The 19429-nt window shown below is 41.5% G+C and overlaps 1 protein-coding gene and 1 long non-coding RNA gene across 2 annotated transcripts in view; one reads left to right on the plus strand and one right to left on the minus strand.

Annotated features, from left to right (window-relative positions):
- The window catches only part of LOC127556218 (uncharacterized), a 30737-nt gene extending 29452 nt beyond the window's left edge, over positions 1 to 1285 (plus strand). Inside the window, exon 2 of the long non-coding RNA XR_007952379.1 lies at positions 367 to 1285. This is a non-coding gene — a long non-coding RNA (uncharacterized LOC127556218). The remainder of the gene's footprint in view (positions 1 to 366) is intronic.
- LOC127556214 (cytochrome P450 2A13-like) lies at positions 971 to 14500 on the minus strand. Its single transcript, XM_051989232.1, has 9 exons — positions 14259 to 14500; positions 12429 to 12591; positions 9337 to 9486; positions 6259 to 6419; positions 5802 to 5978; positions 4652 to 4793; positions 4239 to 4426; positions 3476 to 3617; positions 971 to 1655 (listed from the first exon to the last, which is right to left on the minus strand). Exons 1-9 carry the CDS (start codon positions 14436 to 14438, stop codon positions 1471 to 1473), a joined length of 1488 nt encoding a protein of 495 aa, XP_051845192.1. The 5' UTR covers positions 14439 to 14500; the 3' UTR covers positions 971 to 1470.
- Positions 14501 to 19429: the final 4929 nt, after the last annotated feature.

Raw genomic sequence — 19429 nt, forward strand, 5'->3', positions numbered from 1 at the left:
CAGAAAATGAGCAAGTGGTGAAGGGAGCTTTCCAACTTCAGTCTTCCAGATGGCAAGTCCTGCACTTAATGTATTGCACCACATTGGTCTAATCCAGATCTGAGTCTACCTGACTGCACTTTCATTTAGTCCACATCTCTTTCCTCATATGTTCCCCTACCTATAATCATCTTCTCATTTCTCTTACTGCTATATCCAGTCTGACTGCCCCCTTTGTTGTTCATTTGTTTCAGTTGTGTTCGACTCTTGACGAACCGATTTGGGATTTTCTTGGCAAAGATACTGAAGTAGTTTGCCATTTCCTTTTTCAGCTAATTTTAGATAAGGCAACTGAGGTAAAACAGGGTGAAATTCAGAATCACATAGGTAGCAAATTCAAATTTGAACAGGGGAAAATGAGATTTCAAGTGTGCTATTCTGTCCACTCTGTCACCTTGCTGCCCCCGGGACCTTAAATCCCCTCAATTTTCCTATCTGTATATACAAGGGATTGGCCATTCTTTGATTGATTAGATGACTATTAATAAACACTTATTTACTAACTTCTTCCCAAAGGAATCTGTTTTGTAATAGGAGAGCTGGGGAGAGATACACAGATACAGGAGAAGAGATAGAGAGACATAGTCATAGAGAGTGACAGAAAAAGCAAAAAATTATGGACAGTGAGACTCAGAGAAAAGAGCCAAGGAGACAGACACGAAAGAGTGACAGAGGCAGACTGAAAGAGACAGAGGGACAGAGACTAAGGTAGAACTGGCACAAGTAGGTGGTCTGATTTCAAGGCAAAAAAAAATCTTTCATAAATTAAGAGATGTCTAGTCTCAGCTTTTCACTTAAGTCTCTGAATTTGAGTAGTATTTTTTAGTTCGGTAACAAGATCATATTCAATGATCTCTGAGTTGTGTCCCAGCTTCCAGAAGCCAAACAAAGTTGTAATGACCGCGTATTTAAAATCAGCCTGAGTCAGGAATTCAGGTTAAGGGAAAAATCTTCAATCTTTATTGAAGTGAAGAGGTGAAAAAAGATTGCGATAGGAATATGGGCAAGAAAGATTGTGATAGCAATACGGGCAGCTGCGACAGGAAGCCAGCTAGCAGAGAGAGACCTGAGCTGAAAAGCCGTGGCAATGGCAATGGCAATGCGAGCAGTCTCTCCTTCCCCTTCCTTTTCTACTCCCCTGCCTCCACCCACCAAAATCGTCATTTCCTATACAACACATCAGGACTTGCACAAAAAGTGGGCAGGGGCCATTCTTTCTCCAAGCATATATATTAATAGAGTATGGTCCAATTACTACTTAGCCTCATGTGCTTGGGACCTCAGTGCATCAATTCAAGCCTCAGCCCATTACACAAAGTAGCAGAGAGATCTGCCTGGGGGGCTCAGACTTTATTAATATACCCTCTGGCCCCCCCATCCAGGAATCCCTCTGGCTCCTTCTGCTTGTACTGTGGCTGCTTGGGCTCAGCCTCATTCCCGAGGCACGAAGGAGATGGTGTAGGTGCGGGGGATGGTGGCAAAGCCCACCACCTTGGGGGAGATGTCGATGGCTTCGTTTGGGACTGGACACTGGAAGCGAAAGTTCTGCAGGATGGTGGTGAGGAAGAGGAAGAGCTCCATTCTGGCCAAGCCTTCACCAAAACAGTAGCGTTTGCCTGAGGAACGAGAATCAGAGGTAGTCAGGGTGGGAAAGACCCTGAGGACAAGGGCTGTCACAGTTGGGTCCAACTGTAGCAATGTCAATCCTGGAACCTCTCAAGACAAACTAAGAGAAACAAGGAGGAAGCTAGGATGAAACCCTTCCTTAGAAGAGAGAATGTCAGAGTTGGGAGAAAACTAGAAGTCACAGTGGGGATGTGGCTGGTAGTAAATTAGACACTGATTGTGTGACTTCGGATAAGTAACTTTCCCTCTCTCTGCCTGAAAAATGAGAGGTTTGGACGCTATGGCCCCCTAAGATCACTTCCAGCTTTTAGCCTATAATCTTTTTGGGGGAAAAAAAGTGCCAGACCAGGAAGGGACCTTAAAACACAGAAAAATCATAACTGAAAGGGTTCTTACAATAGAGAATGTCAGCTTTGAGAGAGAACTTGGAAAAAGAGAAGAAATGCATAACATATTTAGGTCTTGTGCCAAAAAACTTCCTTTATGAGGCACCCATAGGTAGCAAATACACATTCTGGAAACTTCCTGCTTTATCTTCTTGTTAATTAGCTGCCCTTTTTTGGGTTGTTTTTTTAAAGCTGATAAAGAACTACAGATACTTTTAATATCTATTAAATTTTGATGTTCTAGGTCAATACCCCATTGAGACTCCCTGGGTATGGGTATCTAGAACATAGGACATCTGAGGTAGCAGGGACACTGCAACATGGAGTTACTTCTTATGCTCAACCTTCCTACATTTCCTTCTCAACAGAGACCTTTACCTCCTTTGAAGAGAAAACAAAAGCTATCTATATTATCTTCTCTTTCTCTGTCTTTTCTCCATTGTCTGCCAAATAGATGGTCCTCCTCCTTCCTATTTCCATGATCCCATCCCTCCCAATCTCATAGAATTCCCCGTCTGGATTTCTACATTCTACACAAACTAGCCTACTTGTTGTTGCCTAAATTGATCATTCAACTTTCTTCTAAGAAGCTCTTTGCCTGAAATGCCCTCTCTCCTCATCCCTGCTTTTAGGCTCTGTAACTTTTTCAAAGTAAGCTCTAGTGTCACCTCCTACAGCAAGCCTTTCCTGATTCTCATAGTGGCCAGTATTTTCCATTTGCATGTTATCTTGTAATTATTTATCTACCTAAACTTTGTCCTCTCCAATAGAATGTAAGCTCCGTGAGGACAGAGACTGTTTGTTCTTGTCTATAGCCCCCATCTCATAAGTTCTGATGGGACTGAATGTTAAGATAGAGAAAGACCTAAAATATCATCAGTCTTACCTTCTCACTTTACAAATGAGGGAACTAAGGTCCAGAGAGAGGAAAAGACATCACCAAAATTAAAGTCTCATATCATCCTAAAATGATAGTTGCTGAGCTGGAAGGGGCCTCAGAGAACCTTGAATCCCAAGCTTGAATTTCAGAGATGATGAAGCTGGGGGTTGAGGGGGGATGAAGTGATTTGTGCCAGGTTACCCAGGTATTTAGAGATGGGACTTGACCAAAGGTCTCTCACTCCAAGGTCAAGACTCTTTTTAGTTTATGGGCTTCTTCCTCAAAGAAGGAGGGTTACTGGTGAAGTTTGAGGGGTTACATGTTCTGGAACCTTTAGTCTCACAACCACAGTCTCTCTGGAACTATCCCACCCACCCATCTACTCACTCTGAAGAAGCTTGGTCAAGTGAAATTGATAAATTCAGCAGGATGAATTGAAAATAGACTGAAGGAAAGAAGAGTTCATCAGGCTCAAGTCACTCTGGTTGGGACTAGGGATAAGATGGGGATCCTAGAGAGGACAAGAAATGGATTTCCTGCTCACCAATGGAGAAGGGGACAAAGGCATCACTCTTCTTGAACTGGCCTTTTTCATCCAGGAAATGTTGGGGGTTGAAGGCTTCAGGGCAGGCAAAGAAATTGTGATCCCTTAATACTGAGCCCAGCATGGGAAAAACTTCTGTACCCTAGAGTTGGAGGTGAGAGAGGAGAACAAAAGAAATGAGAGATGAAGGAGGGCAAAAGGAGGAGGAGAGAGAGAAAAAGAAAGATAGAGGAAGAAAAGTTCTTAAAGCATTTTGGGGGGGGAGGTTTGTGTGGGGGGAGGAGATATGATGCAGCAAGTCTCAATCTATTCCTAACATAGGTAAATTCATGCCTAAATAACAAACTATAAATTGATATAGCATAAATCTATCAACTAAAAGCAATGTAATCATAGATACATAATGGGTTAACTCATTGCAACCTATATAATTCTTATTCCAAAAAATACATTTAATTCTATCCTATTTATCTTACAGATAATCAATGATACCCCTAAACAACCAACTGAGCAAACACTGATCAAATTGAGTAGAAATATCAACATTATTCCCAGAAGTATAGGAGGAATTGATAATAGGAAGAACACAGATGGAGGATGTTCTAGGGGACATGAGACAACATGTGGAGACACATAATGAAGGAGAATGGGGGAACTCTTGAGTATCAGGAAGATAGAGGTATGTTCGGACCTCTATCCAAAGATAGAGGAGTAAAAGGATGGAGATATGGAACTGGGGGAGGTGAGAGTGAGAGACTCCTACCTTGGGAAGAAGGTAGCCCCGGAATTTGGTGTCCTTTACGACTCTCCGGGCCATACCCATGGGGAGCATATCTCCAAACCTTTGGATCTCATGGATGACGGCCTCTGTGTAGGGCATCTTGGCTTTGTCCTCGAACTTGGGCGAGCGGTTCCTCCCAATCACCCGATCGATTTCCTCATGGATTTTGGCTGTCATTGGTGGGGGTGAGAAAACAAGATGCAGGGGCATCAGAGTCTGGGGGAAGTGCTCAGGGAGCAGATGGAGTGGAGAGAATGGATATGCTCTTCAGTGAGAGGAGACTGATTTGAGGAACGAAGGGAATGTGTGTGTGTGTGTGTGTGTGTGTGTGATATGTTATGGGCAGCTCTCAGGGGACCAAAGGACACTGAAGGGACTAGGGAAAGGGGAGTCACCTTCCACTTCTGGATGCTTCATTAGCAGAAGGAAGCCATAGCGAAGGGTTGTGCTAACAGTCTCCGTGCCAGCGAAAAACAGGTTTAGGGTGGTCATGGTCAGGTTCCTCATGAAGAATTCAGTGTTGGGATTTTTCTTTTCCTGGGAGGAGAAGGTAGATAGGGCTCATCTGGTCCTATCCCATCTAGCTTCACCTCGAAGCTCTTCAATCTTAAACGATCCCTTCAAGGTCTCCTCTTGTCCCCATGTCAGCTCAAATTACTTGAGTCCCAACAATGTGTAAAGGTGAAGTGGGGGAATCCATCAATGATACTTGCCTAAGCTGGAATATTTTGATTCAAAGGGACCCAAAATCAATTCTATGCTCCTCAGAATTCCGGATGAAACTAAATTTAGTGCTGAGGAACACTTTGGGAATTATCAAATCCAACACTCTAATGAACTTTTTGTTGGAGCCTGCTCATAATAGTGGTCAGTGAGTGTGTCAGATGAGATTGGAACCCAGGTAAGCCTAACTCCTGGATCTGCAGCTGCAGCCACTGTAAATACCGGGAAGGCAGAGCTGGAGAGAGCTCAGCAGCCAAAGAAGTCCCACCTTGCGCTTCCTGGCAAGTGGTGGTCCATTCTCAGAGAGGAAAAAAAAGATTTCCCAAGATCATATGCAGAAAGTTAGACAAAGCTGCCAGGACAAAAATATAAGGTTCCTGATGACTCCTAGCCCGTGAACCAGCTTGTGATTATCTAAAGGGGCAGGTAGAATGGAGAATGGAGAACTTTGTGTTGTCCTTGTCTTGCTGAGCCTGTTTCTGCATCCTCTTCCACCTTTCTGTGTTCCCTCTCTCTGTCTCACTTTCTCCATTTGTCATTCTCTCTTGATCTCTCCTTGCCACATGGCCTCCACACTGGCAATGAGCACAAGTGCCAAAGTCTATCTGAATCCTGCCTGATCCTGGGTTGTCTGTGAACCTGCCTCCTGCCACCTGCACAGTGACCTTTGAGCCTCGCCTCTGGAAATCCGAGAGTGGCCATCTAATTTCTGCTAGTGAAGTCTACTTTCCAATTTCTGGGGATTCCTTCAGAGATCCATAACACTCTCAGCCTGAACTGTCAGCCCATCTGCTCCATTCTCATCACCCACTGGGCCAGTACCTCCTGCATCTTGATCAGGAAGGAGTCAATGAAGTTCCGGGGGGAGTTAGGGTCCAGGGTGGCCTGGTTCTGCCGGACCTTCTCAGTGATGAAGGCCTCCAGTCCTTTCAAGTCCCTGAATGCTTGCTGCTGGGGTCCTGGCAGATGCTTCATCACTCCAGAGAACATCTCATATAGCTGGAGGATTGCACAAAATAAGACATGGAGTATCCCCTCCCCTTCTTGGGGAGGGTGACTGAGGGGTGTGGAGAGTAATAATCATGAAAAGTAAAAGTATAGAATAGGGAACAAGGGACATAATGGAGAATGCGTGGTCAAGATAGGGCACAGTGTCAGTTTAGGAACAGAGGGTTTGAATGAGGAATAGGGTACAGGAGGTAGAAGACAGAAATGATAACTAAGGAGTAGGGGATGAGAGTAGAGATACAGATGGGGGAGAGAGGTTCTTGGGGGTCACCTGTCCCATGGATGTAGCTGTGAACTGGAAGCTCCCCAACATCATACGCAGCAGGGACAGGAATTGTTTGTCCTCATATTCAAAGCGATCACCAAAGACAATGGAGCTGATGACGTTGGAGACCGTGCGGCTCAGGAAGAAGGTGGGATCGATGGCTTCCCCTGTAGCCCAGCCAGGTCAATAGAGACAGAGATAAGGAAGCACAGAGGTAGAAAGATGAAAGAGAACAAAGGCAGAGACATCAAGGGGGTAAAGTGGAAGCAGAGGGGAAAAAAAAGAGGCCCAAAGAGAGGTAGAGGTCAAAAGAGACATATGGAGGTGGTTTTAGAGAGAGACAAAGTAAAAAAGAGAAGTGGTGTATGTGTTTACGGAGAGGGATCCACAGAGAGTGGAGATATAAAAGGGGGAAGTAAAGATTGGGAGGAGAAAGAGAGAGAGAGAGAGAGAGAGAGAGAGAGAGAGAGAGAGAGAGAGAGAGAGAGAGAGAGAGAGATACAAAGGGGAGGCTAGGGAAGGATGGAGGGAGAGAAGAAGGGAGAGAGAGGGAAGGAAGGAGATAGAGACAAAGACTCAGTTTTTGACACTCACATCTTCCTCCAAAGGACATCACCATCCCCATCCACAGATGCCATGGAACAGAAGATTAGATGCTACAAACACAGTTACCACCTCTCTTCTTCCTTCTCCTCCTTTTCCTTTTCTCTCCCTCCTTTCTCCTCTCTATCTCTGTGTCTCTGTCTCTGTCTCTATGTTTGTCTTGTCTCTGTGTGTCTCTGTGTCTTTTTCCTATCTGTCTGTCCCTCTTTTTGGTCTCTCTATCTCTCTGACTCTGTGTCTTTGTGTCTCTTTCTCTCTATCCTCTCTCATCAATCTCTACTTAGACTTAATGGTTGCTCGGAGACCTGGAATTGAATGAAAGCAACCCCTGGAGAAAGGAACTGACTTGTTCAGGTAACAAGTGGTAGAGCTGGGATCCATGCCCAAGTGCTCTTTCCTTGACATCAGGCTGCCTCTCTTTACCTAGTATGTCTCCTGGAAGGGACCTTTGAGGCCATCTAGCCCAAAACCTTTTAAAAAGATAGGAAACCTTTAAGCACAGCTGCCTATTGTGATAGAGCACAAATCTGAAGTCTCTGTTTAATTATTTCTCTCAGGTCTGACTTTGTGATGCCTTTTGGGATTTTCTTGGCAGAGATACCCATTTGCCATTTCCTTCTCCCATTCATTTTCCAGATAATGAAATGGAGGCAAACAGGGTTAAGCAGCTTGCCCAGATTTAAACTCCTGAAGCTGAGCCTTCTGATATCACATCCAGTGCTGTATCCATTGCACCACCTAGCTATCAACTGAAGTCATGAAGGCCTGAGTCCAAATCTGACCTCAGACATTGACTTCTTATGTAACCATGGACAAGGTACTCCACCTCTGCCTCACTTTTCTCATCTTTAAAACAGGGGTAATAAAAGCACCTGTTTCCATAGGGTTCTTGTGAAAATCAAAGGAGAAAATATAAAGTACATTAGAAGCCTTAATGTGATGTATACAAGGTTTCCATTATCATTATTTGTAAAAATCCAACCTCTCTCTTTTTAGAGGGAAGAATAAACTCCAAACCAGGGGGAGAAAGGTACTTTTTTAAGGTCACAGAGTGAGTGAAGGGCAAAGTTAAAGCTCTAATCTGAGTCTTCTGGATCACAGAAAGGGTCAGTCTCTGAATCCAAACACCAAGAATTATACCATCATAGATTTAGACAGGGATCTAGGAGCCACTATATGGTGGCCACCATATAGTCTAATATTCTCATTTTGTAGAAATGCCCAGAACAAGGAAGTCACTTATTCAAAATTATAAAAATTACAAATTGAGTAGCTTGAATATGGATATTCTGGACTTTCCACCATGCCAGGATATAGAGAATATAAAGGGGCTCATTGTTCTGAAAACCTACTTCCAAGAGAAATGGGTTAAATAGGTAACACTACTTATATATATTGAAAGGTATAGCATCCTCCACAATCTATAAAGAAATAAGGGGGTAGGGATGGGCTGACTGGGAAGCAAAGGGTGTGGGAAGAAGACAAGGAAGGGAATGCTTGGGTGGGGGAGGTTAAGTAATAGGAAGACAAGTGTTAGATACCAGGTAGAAGTAAGTCACAGGACACAAGGGCAGGTTCTTGAGAGTCAGACATGACAGCAGCCAATGTTGGAGGAAAACGATATAGTTGATGGAAGCCACGTGGTGCAATGTATAGAGCATTGGAATGAGGCAGACTCATCTATATGAACTGCAATCTGGCCTCACTCACTGGCTCTGTGAGCCCCTGAATGAGTCACTTAACTAAGATTGCCTCAAATGACCAGCAGGATGAATACAGAGAGGACTGGCGAGACTTACATGAACTGATGCTGAGTGAAATGAGCAGAACCAGGAGATCATTATATATCTCAACAATGATATTGTTTGAGGATGTATTCTGATGGAAGTGGATCTCTTCGATAAAGAGAGCTAATTCAGTTTCAATTGATCAAGGATGGACAGAAGCAGCTACACCCAAAGAAAAAGCACTGGGAGATGAATATAAACTGCTTGCATTTTTGTTTTTCTTCCTGGACTATTTATACCTTCTGAATTCAATTCTCCCTGTGCAACAAGAGAACTGTTCGGTTCTGCACACATATATTGTATCCAGGATATACTGCAACCCATTCAACATGTAAAGGATTGCTTGCCATCTGGGGGAGGGGGTGGAGGGAGGGAAGGGAAAAATCGAAACAGAAGTGAATGCAAGGGATAATGCTGTAAAAAATTACCCTGGCATGAGTTCTATCGATAAAAAGTTATTTAAAAATAAATAAATAAATAAAATAAACTGTCAAAATCACAAAAAAAAAAAAACTAACATTGCCCCAGTTTCCTCATCTATAAAATGAGTCAGAGAAGGAAGTGGTAAACCTAGTATCTTTGCCAGGAAAATCTCCAATATGGGGTCTTGAGGAGTCAGACATGATTGAAACAACTGAACAACAACAGTGTAGTTGATGCTGACCTGGCCCAAAGCTCTGGAATATTCACTCGCCTTTTGTGCCTCGGAAGGCCTCAATGAGGAATCCGGCCTCTTCTTGGATGCGCTCCTCGATGCCCCTCTTGCCCATGCCGAAGTCCCTGAGGGTGGTGATGGAAAATCGCCGGAGCTGCCGGGCCCTCTCTCCGTTGCTGAAGACCACACCTGGTCATTGACAAGAAGAAGGGAAGGAACTGAGGGAAAACTGGGGTTTCTGCAGGATCGCAGGTCCTGGTATGGGATCAGAGCTGTATGTACAGAGACAAGGGGAGAGAGAGAAGCTGGGGAAAGGTATAGACATGGAGAGGAACAAAAAGAGATAGCGAGACAGGGAAGTCAAGGAGGTGTGGAGGCAGAGAGATGTGGCGAGAGAGAAATGGAAAGAGAGGGGAAGGGAGGAGATAGAATGAAATGGAGAGATGGAGAGAAAGTAAGATAGAGAAAGGGGGGAAGCCACAATAAAAGACTGCAGGTCCTGCAATCATCTCTGCCAAAAATATATCCAGCAAAATTATCTATAATATTGAATGAGGAAAAAATGTGTTGGAAGCCACAATCTCTAAGCTGATTTGCAAAGCCCAGCACTCAGATCAGATGTACACAGCACTGATGCAGGAACAATATTTCCTTCCATGACTCTCATTAGTAGACTACTGTTTCCTATATTATTTATAATTGGCTTGATTGGCTCTAAAACATCATCTAAAATATCTGGTGACAAAGGGAATTTGGGCAAATTAATTAGAAACGATACCACATGCATTCTGTCCTAATAAAACTAATCTTTCACTGAGACAAATGATAAAGGAGAGAACACCATGGAAAGCATTGTCATCATGGGAGAGAATCCAAAATCCCAAGAAATAATGGTGTTTACCAACTTAGACTCAGACATCAGTATATCTAGGAACCAAAAGATGGTTAAAGTATAACTAGGAATTGCCCTAAATGCCTATGTATATGGTTTCAAGTCAGGAATCAAACAGTCCATAGACTTGACAAAGAAGACATAAGTAAACTAACAAAATTCACTGACATTTAACCTTGCCTAACATTTACCTTTCATTATTGGCTTCGCATAATGTAATCAATAATAAACACTTAACCATGAAAAACTTACTCAAATATTAAATGTCAAATGGAGTAACATATAGAGGTCAATAAGTCAGACACACGTCTGAAGACTAAGTTGACCTAAAGAAAAGTATATGATCATGATAAAGTATAAAAATAAAGCCTGAAGGAGCCTGAGAGAAGTGGGAGCATCACTTCCATCAGTTCCTCACTCAAACTACCCCACGACTCCCGTCTTCCTTTGATGCCGACCCTATTCCTCTTGCTCAACCCCCTGGACCTCCTGCAGAGGCTGGACGGCTGCAAAAATGGACATTCAACGAACTTGAAGATTTTCAGGACTTTCTATCATCCACATCTGAAGTTAATAGAAAAGTTAATGAGCCAGTATCAAAGAGCACTTTCAAGGCATTCAACGTGGACAAATCGTTTATGTTTTTTACATGAGAAATGAATACCATGTGTTTAAGATTGACATCAACAACAGGGCAGCTCAAAAGAAACATTGAGATAGAGTGAAGGTAAAAACAGTAATTATGTTATATAAATGAGGGGCAGAGGAAGAATAGACACAGAGGCATTACAGGGGGAAGAAGGGCTCATTGTTCTGAAAACCTACTTCCAACAGAAATGGGTTAAATAGATGACACTACATATATATCATGAAGGGTGTAACACCCTCTATAATCCATAAAGAAATAAGGGGGTAGGGATGGGCAGACTAGGAAACAAAGGGTGTGGGAAACAGACAAGGGAGGGATTCATGGGTAGGGGAGGTTAAGTGATAGCAAGACAAATTAGGAGCAGAATTAAAACAAAGAGTCATCAGGGATAGGAAGGATATATGTGTAGGGATATGTGTGTGTGTAGGTATATGTATATTATCTATACTTATGTACACATAAATATAGCCTTTCTTTACTATAATCTATTTGGGGGTAGTGGGGGAGATGAGAGGGGGAAAAAGAATAAAGTAAAAAATATAAACAGCAGAGAACAAAAAAGCAATTTACAAGGAAGTAAATAAAAAATGGACACTTATGAATATGATTTCTTCAACTAATACACAAACAGACACACACACACATATATATGCACTTTTTAAATCTGGTAATCTGTAATTGGTTTACATTTTGAATTATCTCTGATACTCTGTACTCTGTTGAGTACAAGATAATGTTCTCTTTTGTTTTGTTTCATGTTGTTTTGTAGTCCTTTTCTATTTTTCTTTTTTTTAATCTTTTTAAAATAAAATAAAAAGAGTGGGAAGACAGAGACAGAGAAGAGATAGAGACATAGCGACATGGAAAGACAGAAAGATCAGGAGATAGAGAAACAGCAAGAAATTGAGAGGAGACACCAAGAGAGATACAGAAGGATTGGATAGATAAAGAGGAAAAGACAGAGAGATAGAGAATATTGAGGTATGTGGAGACACAACGAAAGGAAGAGAAATGAGAAACAATGGGGAGATAAATAACTAAGGAGATGTGGAAGAACTGAGGAGATAGGGAGGGAAACAAAAACAGGCAAGTGAAGCGATCTGGAGAAATGGCTAGACAAGGAGAGAAAGAGAAATGGAAAGATAGAGAAACAAAGACAGAGAGAAAAATGGGGAGCCATTATATAATGGCTATATAATAGAGAGCCCAACGGGGAGCTGAGGGGAAATGGTGAAAGAGAGATAAAAGGGGGAGAAAAGTGAAAAAGGAGAAAGAAGTGTGGAGAGGAGACAGATGGGAGAAAAAAAAAGGAAGAAAAAAAGGACAATAAAAGACAAAGGTATGGAGAGATAGTGAAAGACTATGAAAGATGAAGAAATAAAGTAATAGAGAGATGGAAAACAGGGAGAAAGATGGGGAGAGAGACAGAGAAAGGGAAGAACAGAGATTTGAAGGGGGCAGTAGTAGTCAGGGTCAAGATCAAAGATGGTGGTTCAGCGAGGAACATTGGCAGGCAGCCTAGAGAAGGTGACTTTGGCTTGGGGAGAAGGGTGTGTATGTATGGGGGGATGTCCTTCCCCAGCTACTCACCAAATCCCTTAAAGAGCCAGTCGAAGGTGGCCTGCTCCCCCCGACCAGAGAACTCCTCTGCTTGATCGACCAGTGCCTCCTTCACGGCCTCATACCCAGTCAGGACCACAATGGTCCTATGTCCCAGATGCACTGTAAACACGGGTCCATATTTTTGCCCAATCTGGGAAGGTATGAAGAAGTACAATAACCAGTGTTTTGCCTCTGAGCCCCATGAGCTCCTAAAAGATAACATCTTTTCCCCTAAAACATCTCCATCATCTCTCAGAAGCTTTCAAAAATATTCCTAAATGTTATATAGGCTTCAGTCATAAAGTACAAAGATTTCAGCACACAAAGAACAAGGACAGGAGAGGACTGTGAATCCTTGGTATAGTTTATTTTAAAATATTTGGGTGCTGTGTAAGATACAGAGAGATAGAGTATGTATCTACATGTCCATTTTTTGAGAGGTAGCATTATGTACAAGATCCTAGTCTAGGAGTTGGTGAGACCAAAGGCCAAATCCTGCCTCAGACAATTACTAGGTTTTGGGTAAGCGACTTCATCCCTGCCTCAGTTTTCTCATCTGTAAAACTGAGCGATATGGCCTCGATGGCCTGTCAGGTTCTTTCTAACTCTACATCTAGGAACCCAGCATCCTGAGTTGAGGAAGGTAACAACAAAATTGCTCCATTTTCCCTTCTGTCCATCTTTTTTTATTCTGTGAAAAGTCAAGGCAACAAGCACTTATTAGACAACTAATGTGTTCCAGGCACTGTGCTAACACTGGAGATAGAAAGAAAGGCAAAGACAGTCTGTGCCCCTCAGCTACACTGAGCTTCCCTAAACAATTCTGCAGTCACCAGAAACTAATGAACCGTGTCCAGGGCAGAGAGAGCACATTTGATGCTGCACTTTTAGTGCCCATTTTCTGCCAAGAGATCTCCCTAGCTTCTCATCTCTCCATCTCCCACTTGCTTCATTGGGTTCCTCTCTCTGGTTTCCAGACTCATTCTCCAACTCTCCTGGCCTTTTCTCTGCCATTTTTCTGAATCCCTTTCTTACAATCCAGCCGTGCCCAAAATTCTCTGATTTTCTTTGAGTCCCTTTCCCATAAAGTCATAAAACTTAGATTTTAGAGGCCCTGTTGCCAAGAAGGAAACTGAGGAGTAGAGAGAGGAAAGAACTTTTCATTCAGTAGTGAGAAGCAGACTTTTTTCTGTCTCCATTTCTCTGTCTTTCTCCATATCTCCTTCTCTCTGACCCTCCCAGAGTCTCCTTCAGCCACCCTGCAACTGCTTGTACACATGAAAAAGATACCTATGTCTTTCTGTATCTTTGTTGCTTGTGTTTGTCTCACTCTACATCTCTGACTCTCTCTCTCTGTCTCTTTGTGTGTGTGTGTGTGTGTGTGTCTGTCTGTCTGTCTGTCTCTCTCTCTCTCATTGTCTCTGTCTCTCTGTCTCTGTCTCTCTGTTTCTCTTGTGTTTTCATCTCTGACTCTGCTTTTTCTTTTCTGCTAGTTTGTCTATATCTCACTGCCCTTCTGACTGTCCTTTTTTCCTGTCTGCCTGTTTCTCTCTCTGCTTCTGTGTATCTTTCTTTGTGTTTCCAATGTACTCTCTGATTCTGTAACTGTTACTTTCCCTGTGGCTCTTCCTGTTACTGTTTCTTCATTGATTTATCTTTGGGTTTCACTATTTCTTTGCTCCTCTGAGTATCTTTGCCTGTACGTCTATTTCTCTTTTTGCTCTTTGTGGCTCTCTCTGGGTCTCTCTCACTCTCTGTGTTTCTGTGCCTCAGTTTCTCCACATTCTCCCTCTTGTCCCCAGTCCCCAGCCTCAGTACCTTCATGAGAGAGTCATACATCTTTTCCGTGTTCAACTGCAGGTAGTTGCCAATGAAAGGGAGAGGGGTCGGTCCAGGAGGAAGGTTGCTGCGGACCTTTCTCTGTCTCCATACAGAAAGCACCACCAAGGTTGAGAGGCAAAACAACAGGGCCCCTAGTAGCAGCCCAGAGGCCAGCATGGTGGATGTGGCAGAAACCTCACTGCAGTGCTGTCTGGGGTTGGATAGGTGCTAAGCTAGGACTGGGGTCCAGATAGGCTTGTCCCTGCCTATTATACTTGGGCCTGGGGGTGGAGCTTATCCCCTGACACTGATCCAGTTCTTTTATGCAACATTCTCAGTCTGAACCCAAAGTGAAAGCCAAGAATAGATCCCTTACTTTCTAGGACCTTGCAAATCCTTCTGTCCCTCTGGGCCATCCATTTCTCCTTTGTGTGAGGAGAGAACTGTATGATCAGAGGAGCCCTAAGAACTCCTTCAGTGGAATATTCTCTGCACTTGTGGAGCATGGGATTCCGTACCTCTTGTTAGTCAAGTATTTCTTAGAGGGGAAATTATTAGACCTTAATATTTTGTATTCCTCTAACCTAGAAGAGTTATGACCTGGAGGGGGAAGGGAATGAGAGCCATTAGGACCTGGGTCAACCCAGGTTAAAATAATTGCCAGACCCAATCAGTTTCCAATCCTTGCCTAACCCACCCCTCCCTGCAATTCCCTGAAAAACATAACAATCCATTTACTTTTGTTTACCAGCTCTGCTCCTGTTCTCTTTCCCCTCCAGGTCATAACTCTCTAAGGTCACAGCTTAGCAGAACTCATGCTTGGGGAGAAGCCTGAGGAATCAGAACAATCTTCTCTAAGTCTACTTTGGTAATGCTGTGTGTGGGGAGAAACATACTGGAATGAAAGTGAAGGGATTCCAAAAACCGTGTTAGATTTTTAGTTTGAATGGGTTTTTTAATCTCAAAAATCGGTTACTACAAATCAAAGCTCAAGTTGTTTGTTTATAATCTGGACTTAAGAAATTTTTAATAATGTAAATAAACTTAAAAGTACGTGTGCACAAACATCCTTGCAATGCCCTTCTTTCTTAAATATTAACCAGTTCATTCTTGTGTTGGTTAGTTTTTGGTTATGGTTGATTGGTTTGTTGTTGTTCTTTATTCTTGAAGACTAAGATGATATTCCTATATTGGGATCAAGCTATGTTAGAATATACCTGACTTTGGCGATTTGTGCAATCATGCAAAATATATCTCTATATTAGTTATGTTGGGAATGAGAACACAGACCTAAAGGGGAAAAAATTAAAAATAATGTGAAAATAGTATGATTCAGAAGCCATCAGTTGTTTCTCTGGAAATGGATAGATTTTTCATCATGTGTCCTTTGGAACTGTTTTGAATTATATTGCTAAAAATCGCCAAGTCATTCACAGATAATCATTATACAATATTGCTGTTACTGTGTACAATGCTCTCCTGGTTCTGCTCACTTCACTTTGTACCAGTTCATTTCTATACCTATCTGAGTGTGTATGTTACTCCTACTTTGAGCCAATTCTCAGAAGAGTAAAGTTTAAGTACTCCCCACCATTCCCCCATCTTTCCATCCATTGTAAAAGCTCTTTCATGTTCCTTTTATATGCGATAACTTACTTCATTCTGATGCCAGGGACCCCAAAACTCTCTAAAACTCCTTGAAGGACAGATTCTCCTTGAATCCTGGCCTCTGTAAAAGACCCCACCCGAGAAAAACAGGACAAACAGCTTCATTCTATTATCCTGAGAGATGGGCACCACCCCCACTGATAACACTTACTACTGATTAAGCTTCCCATTGAATTAAAGATCAAACCTAGAGACACTCATTCAATTGTATTCAAATTCCAGCTCAAGCCGAACCCAGCCCCCATCAAGAGCAAACACCAGTTTGTAGCCAAGGCTTCTATTATAAAAAGAGCCAATTTTAACCTCAGTCCTTGCAAAGGACCTAATATGCCAAGGAAACTCTGTCTCTTCCTGGCATAGCAGCAACCGCTGCCTGCTGGAATGCTATTCTCTTTCAGCGTTACCCTCTCTTTATCTGTCTCACCTATTTCCTTAACAAGACTTTATATGTCTCTTTCGGGATATCTCTACCAGGAACTTTATATCTCTGTCAGACCTTGCCACTAAGGAATTCAGTCTTTCTATTCATGCATACCAAAGGCTGATTTCCCAAGGCCAATAATAAACTTCTTTTTATCAGTCTAGCTTTTTGGGTTCATAAATTCCTTTACAAAGGACCTCTGCACCATCAGAAGGGGGTTTCCACAACTCCCTATCTTGTGCCAAATGCTAAGGGGATTTAGGGGAATCAAACGTCTTCATTTGGTTCCCTGAATCCTAAACCTGCCACTAAGCTCATCATTTAACTCCCTGACCTCCAGGAACCCTAATCTCATCATTTTGGTTTCCTGATCAGGAACCCCCAAATCTAGACCTCATCAATTCCACCTCTCTCTTCTTCTTTCTTCCCCCTTAATTTGATTTTTTAGATATTATTTTATCACATTCTATTTGAACATATGTTCTGTCATGTGCATTGTTTCTAAATATCCTAACAATGAGAAAGTTCTTAGGAGTTAGAAGAATAATGTTCCTATATAGAATGTAAACAGTAAACTATATAGAAAGTAAACAGATCAAATCCCTTAGCGTTCCTCTTTTCTGTTTACCTTTTTTATGTTTCTCTTAAATCATGTATTTAAAATTCAGATTTTCTCTTTAGCTCTGGTCTTTTCATCAGGAATGGTTGAAAGTATTTTATTTTATTAATTAAACTTTTTATCCCCTGGAGGATGGTATTTTGATTTGCGAAGCTGGTGATTCTCTTTTGCCCTTCAGAATATCATATTCTAAGCCCTCTAATCCTTTAATGTAGAAGCTGCTTGGGGCAGGTAGGTGGCATAGTGGATAGAGCATCATCCCTAAAGTCAGGAGGATCTGAGTTCAAATCTGGATTCAGATACTTAATACTTTCTAGCTGTATGACCCTGGGCAAGTCACTTAATCCTGATTGCCTCAGCAAAAATAAAATGTAGAAGCTGCTAAATCTTGTGTTATCCTGACTGGATTTGTGATATTTGTGATTTCTTTCTAATTGCTTGCAATATTTTTATCTTGATCTGGGACTTTAGAAAATTTTCTACAATATTCTTGGATGTTTTCAATTTAAGATCTTTTTAACGAGGTGATCAGTGGATTCTTTTAACTTCTATTTTATCCATTGGTTCTAGATTTTCAGCAATTTTCTTTGCTAATTTCTTGAAAGATATTTTGAAAGATCATAGCTTTCAGGTGATCTAATGATTTTTAAGTTCTCTCTTCTCAATCTATTTTCCAGGTCAGTTTTTTTTTTCCAATGAGATATTTCATGTTTCCTTCTATTTTTCATTCTTTTGATTTTGTATTTTTTCTTGATGTCTCATGGAATTCTTATCTCCTTCTTGCCCAATTCTGATTCATTTTATTTGAAAAAACAGTAGGAAAAAAAGAAAAACAGAAAAGGAATGCAAAACAAAGTAAAGCAAAACAAAAGAGAACATTGTCATGTGCCCAGCAAAACATCAGAGGGGATTCAATATATATAACAACAAATTTCCAGCTCAAGAAAGCACATATATATATATATATGAAATTATATTCATGAATGTCTATTTTTTCTTTACTTCCTTGTCAATTGTTCTTTGGTTCTCTGCTGCACAACTTATTTACTTAATTCTTTGTTGCTCCTTTCATGCCCTCCCTACCCCCAAGCAAGCTACAGTTAAGAAAAGATATATTAATGTATTCATATGTAGATATATACATACACACACAGATTCACGCACACACACACATACACACACATACACACAGACACCAGATAGATACATGTCTTTCCTATCCCTGCTGTCTCTTTAATTAAATTCTGCTCTATCTTTTGCCTTGCTATTACATAACCTCCCCCCACCCAAGGATCCCTCCCTTGTCTTCTATTCTCACATTTTGCTTCCCCATCCACCCATCATTCTCCCTTTATTTTTTATAGATTTTGGAGTGTTCTATGCCCTTCATGGTATATATGTAATGTTGCTATTTAACCCATTACCATTGTTAGTAGGTTTTCAGAATTACAAGCCCTCCTCCCCCTTCTATTCTTCCTCCTGCTCCTCATTTGAAAAATTTCAAGTGTTTTTAAAAATGCTATAAATCACTACTAACTAGAGAAATGCAAATTAAAACAACTCTGAAATACCACTTCATATCTCTCAGATTGACTAAAATGACAAGAAAAGATAATGATAGATGTTGAAGGGGATGTGGGAAAACTGACACATTAACTCATTGTTGGTGGAGTTGTGAAAAGATCCAACCGTTCAGGAGGGCAATTTGGAAATATGCCCAAAGGACTATAAAACTGTGAATACCTTTTGACTCAGTAGTGCCATTACTGGGTCTATATCCCGAGGAAATTATAGAAAGAAAAGGGCATACATGCAAAAATGTTTGTCATAGCTCTTTTTGTGGTAGCAAAGAATTGGAAAATGAATAGCTGTTGGAATCTTTACAAGATCAACTCTAGTTAGCAGTTTATAAAGATTCCAACAAATAACCATCTCTTTGAGGTGGTAATTGGTGGATTTTTTTTTTTCTATTTCTATTTTCCACTAATGTTCTATTATTCCAGGACAATTATTTTGGATTATTTTCTGCATCATTGTGTCAAGATTCTCTTTTTCATCTCAACTTTCTGGCAGTGCTATTTATTCTTATATTTTCTCTTTTTCATATATTTTCCAGATCCAGAGGAGAGGAGAGGAGAGGAGAATTGTTTTTCTTATAAGATGTTTCATTTTCTGTTTTCTCATTCTTTATAATATATTTTGTTATTTCTTGATTTCTCATAGCTTCATTGGCTTCCTTGTCTGTAATATTCGAGCTAGTTTTTTGGAAGTCCTCTGGAAGGGCCTTGGTCTCAGCTAGATAGTCACCATGAGGATTGACAACAATAGAGTCCAAAGTCTTTATTGTCTTTTATATAGTCTGTGTTTGTCATAGAATGACCCAGTCTCAATCTAACCCAGTCTCCTCCAGGAGTCTGCCAGTCTGCCAGTCTGTCAGTCTGCCAATCTCAACCAGTCTCC

This window comes from Antechinus flavipes, chromosome 3 (genome assembly GCF_016432865.1).
Source record: "Antechinus flavipes isolate AdamAnt ecotype Samford, QLD, Australia chromosome 3, AdamAnt_v2, whole genome shotgun sequence".
NCBI lineage: Eukaryota > Metazoa > Chordata > Mammalia > Dasyuromorphia > Dasyuridae > Antechinus > Antechinus flavipes.

Bases quoted from the DNA above. Each gene is read 5' to 3' on its own strand.
- LOC127556214 (XM_051989232.1), bottom strand. From the start codon at position 14,438: ATGCTGGCCTCTGGGCTGCTACTAGGGGCCCTGTTGTTTTGCCTCTCA. The intron at 9,487-12,428 runs GTGAGTAGCTGG...GTCAATGACCAG, and splicing joins CTGGCTCTTTAAGGGATTTG to GTGTGGTCTTCAGCAACGGA. The intron at 4,427-4,651 runs GTGACTCCCCTT...CACCAATGACAG, and splicing joins GAAGCATCCAGAAGTGGAAG to CCAAAATCCATGAGGAAATC.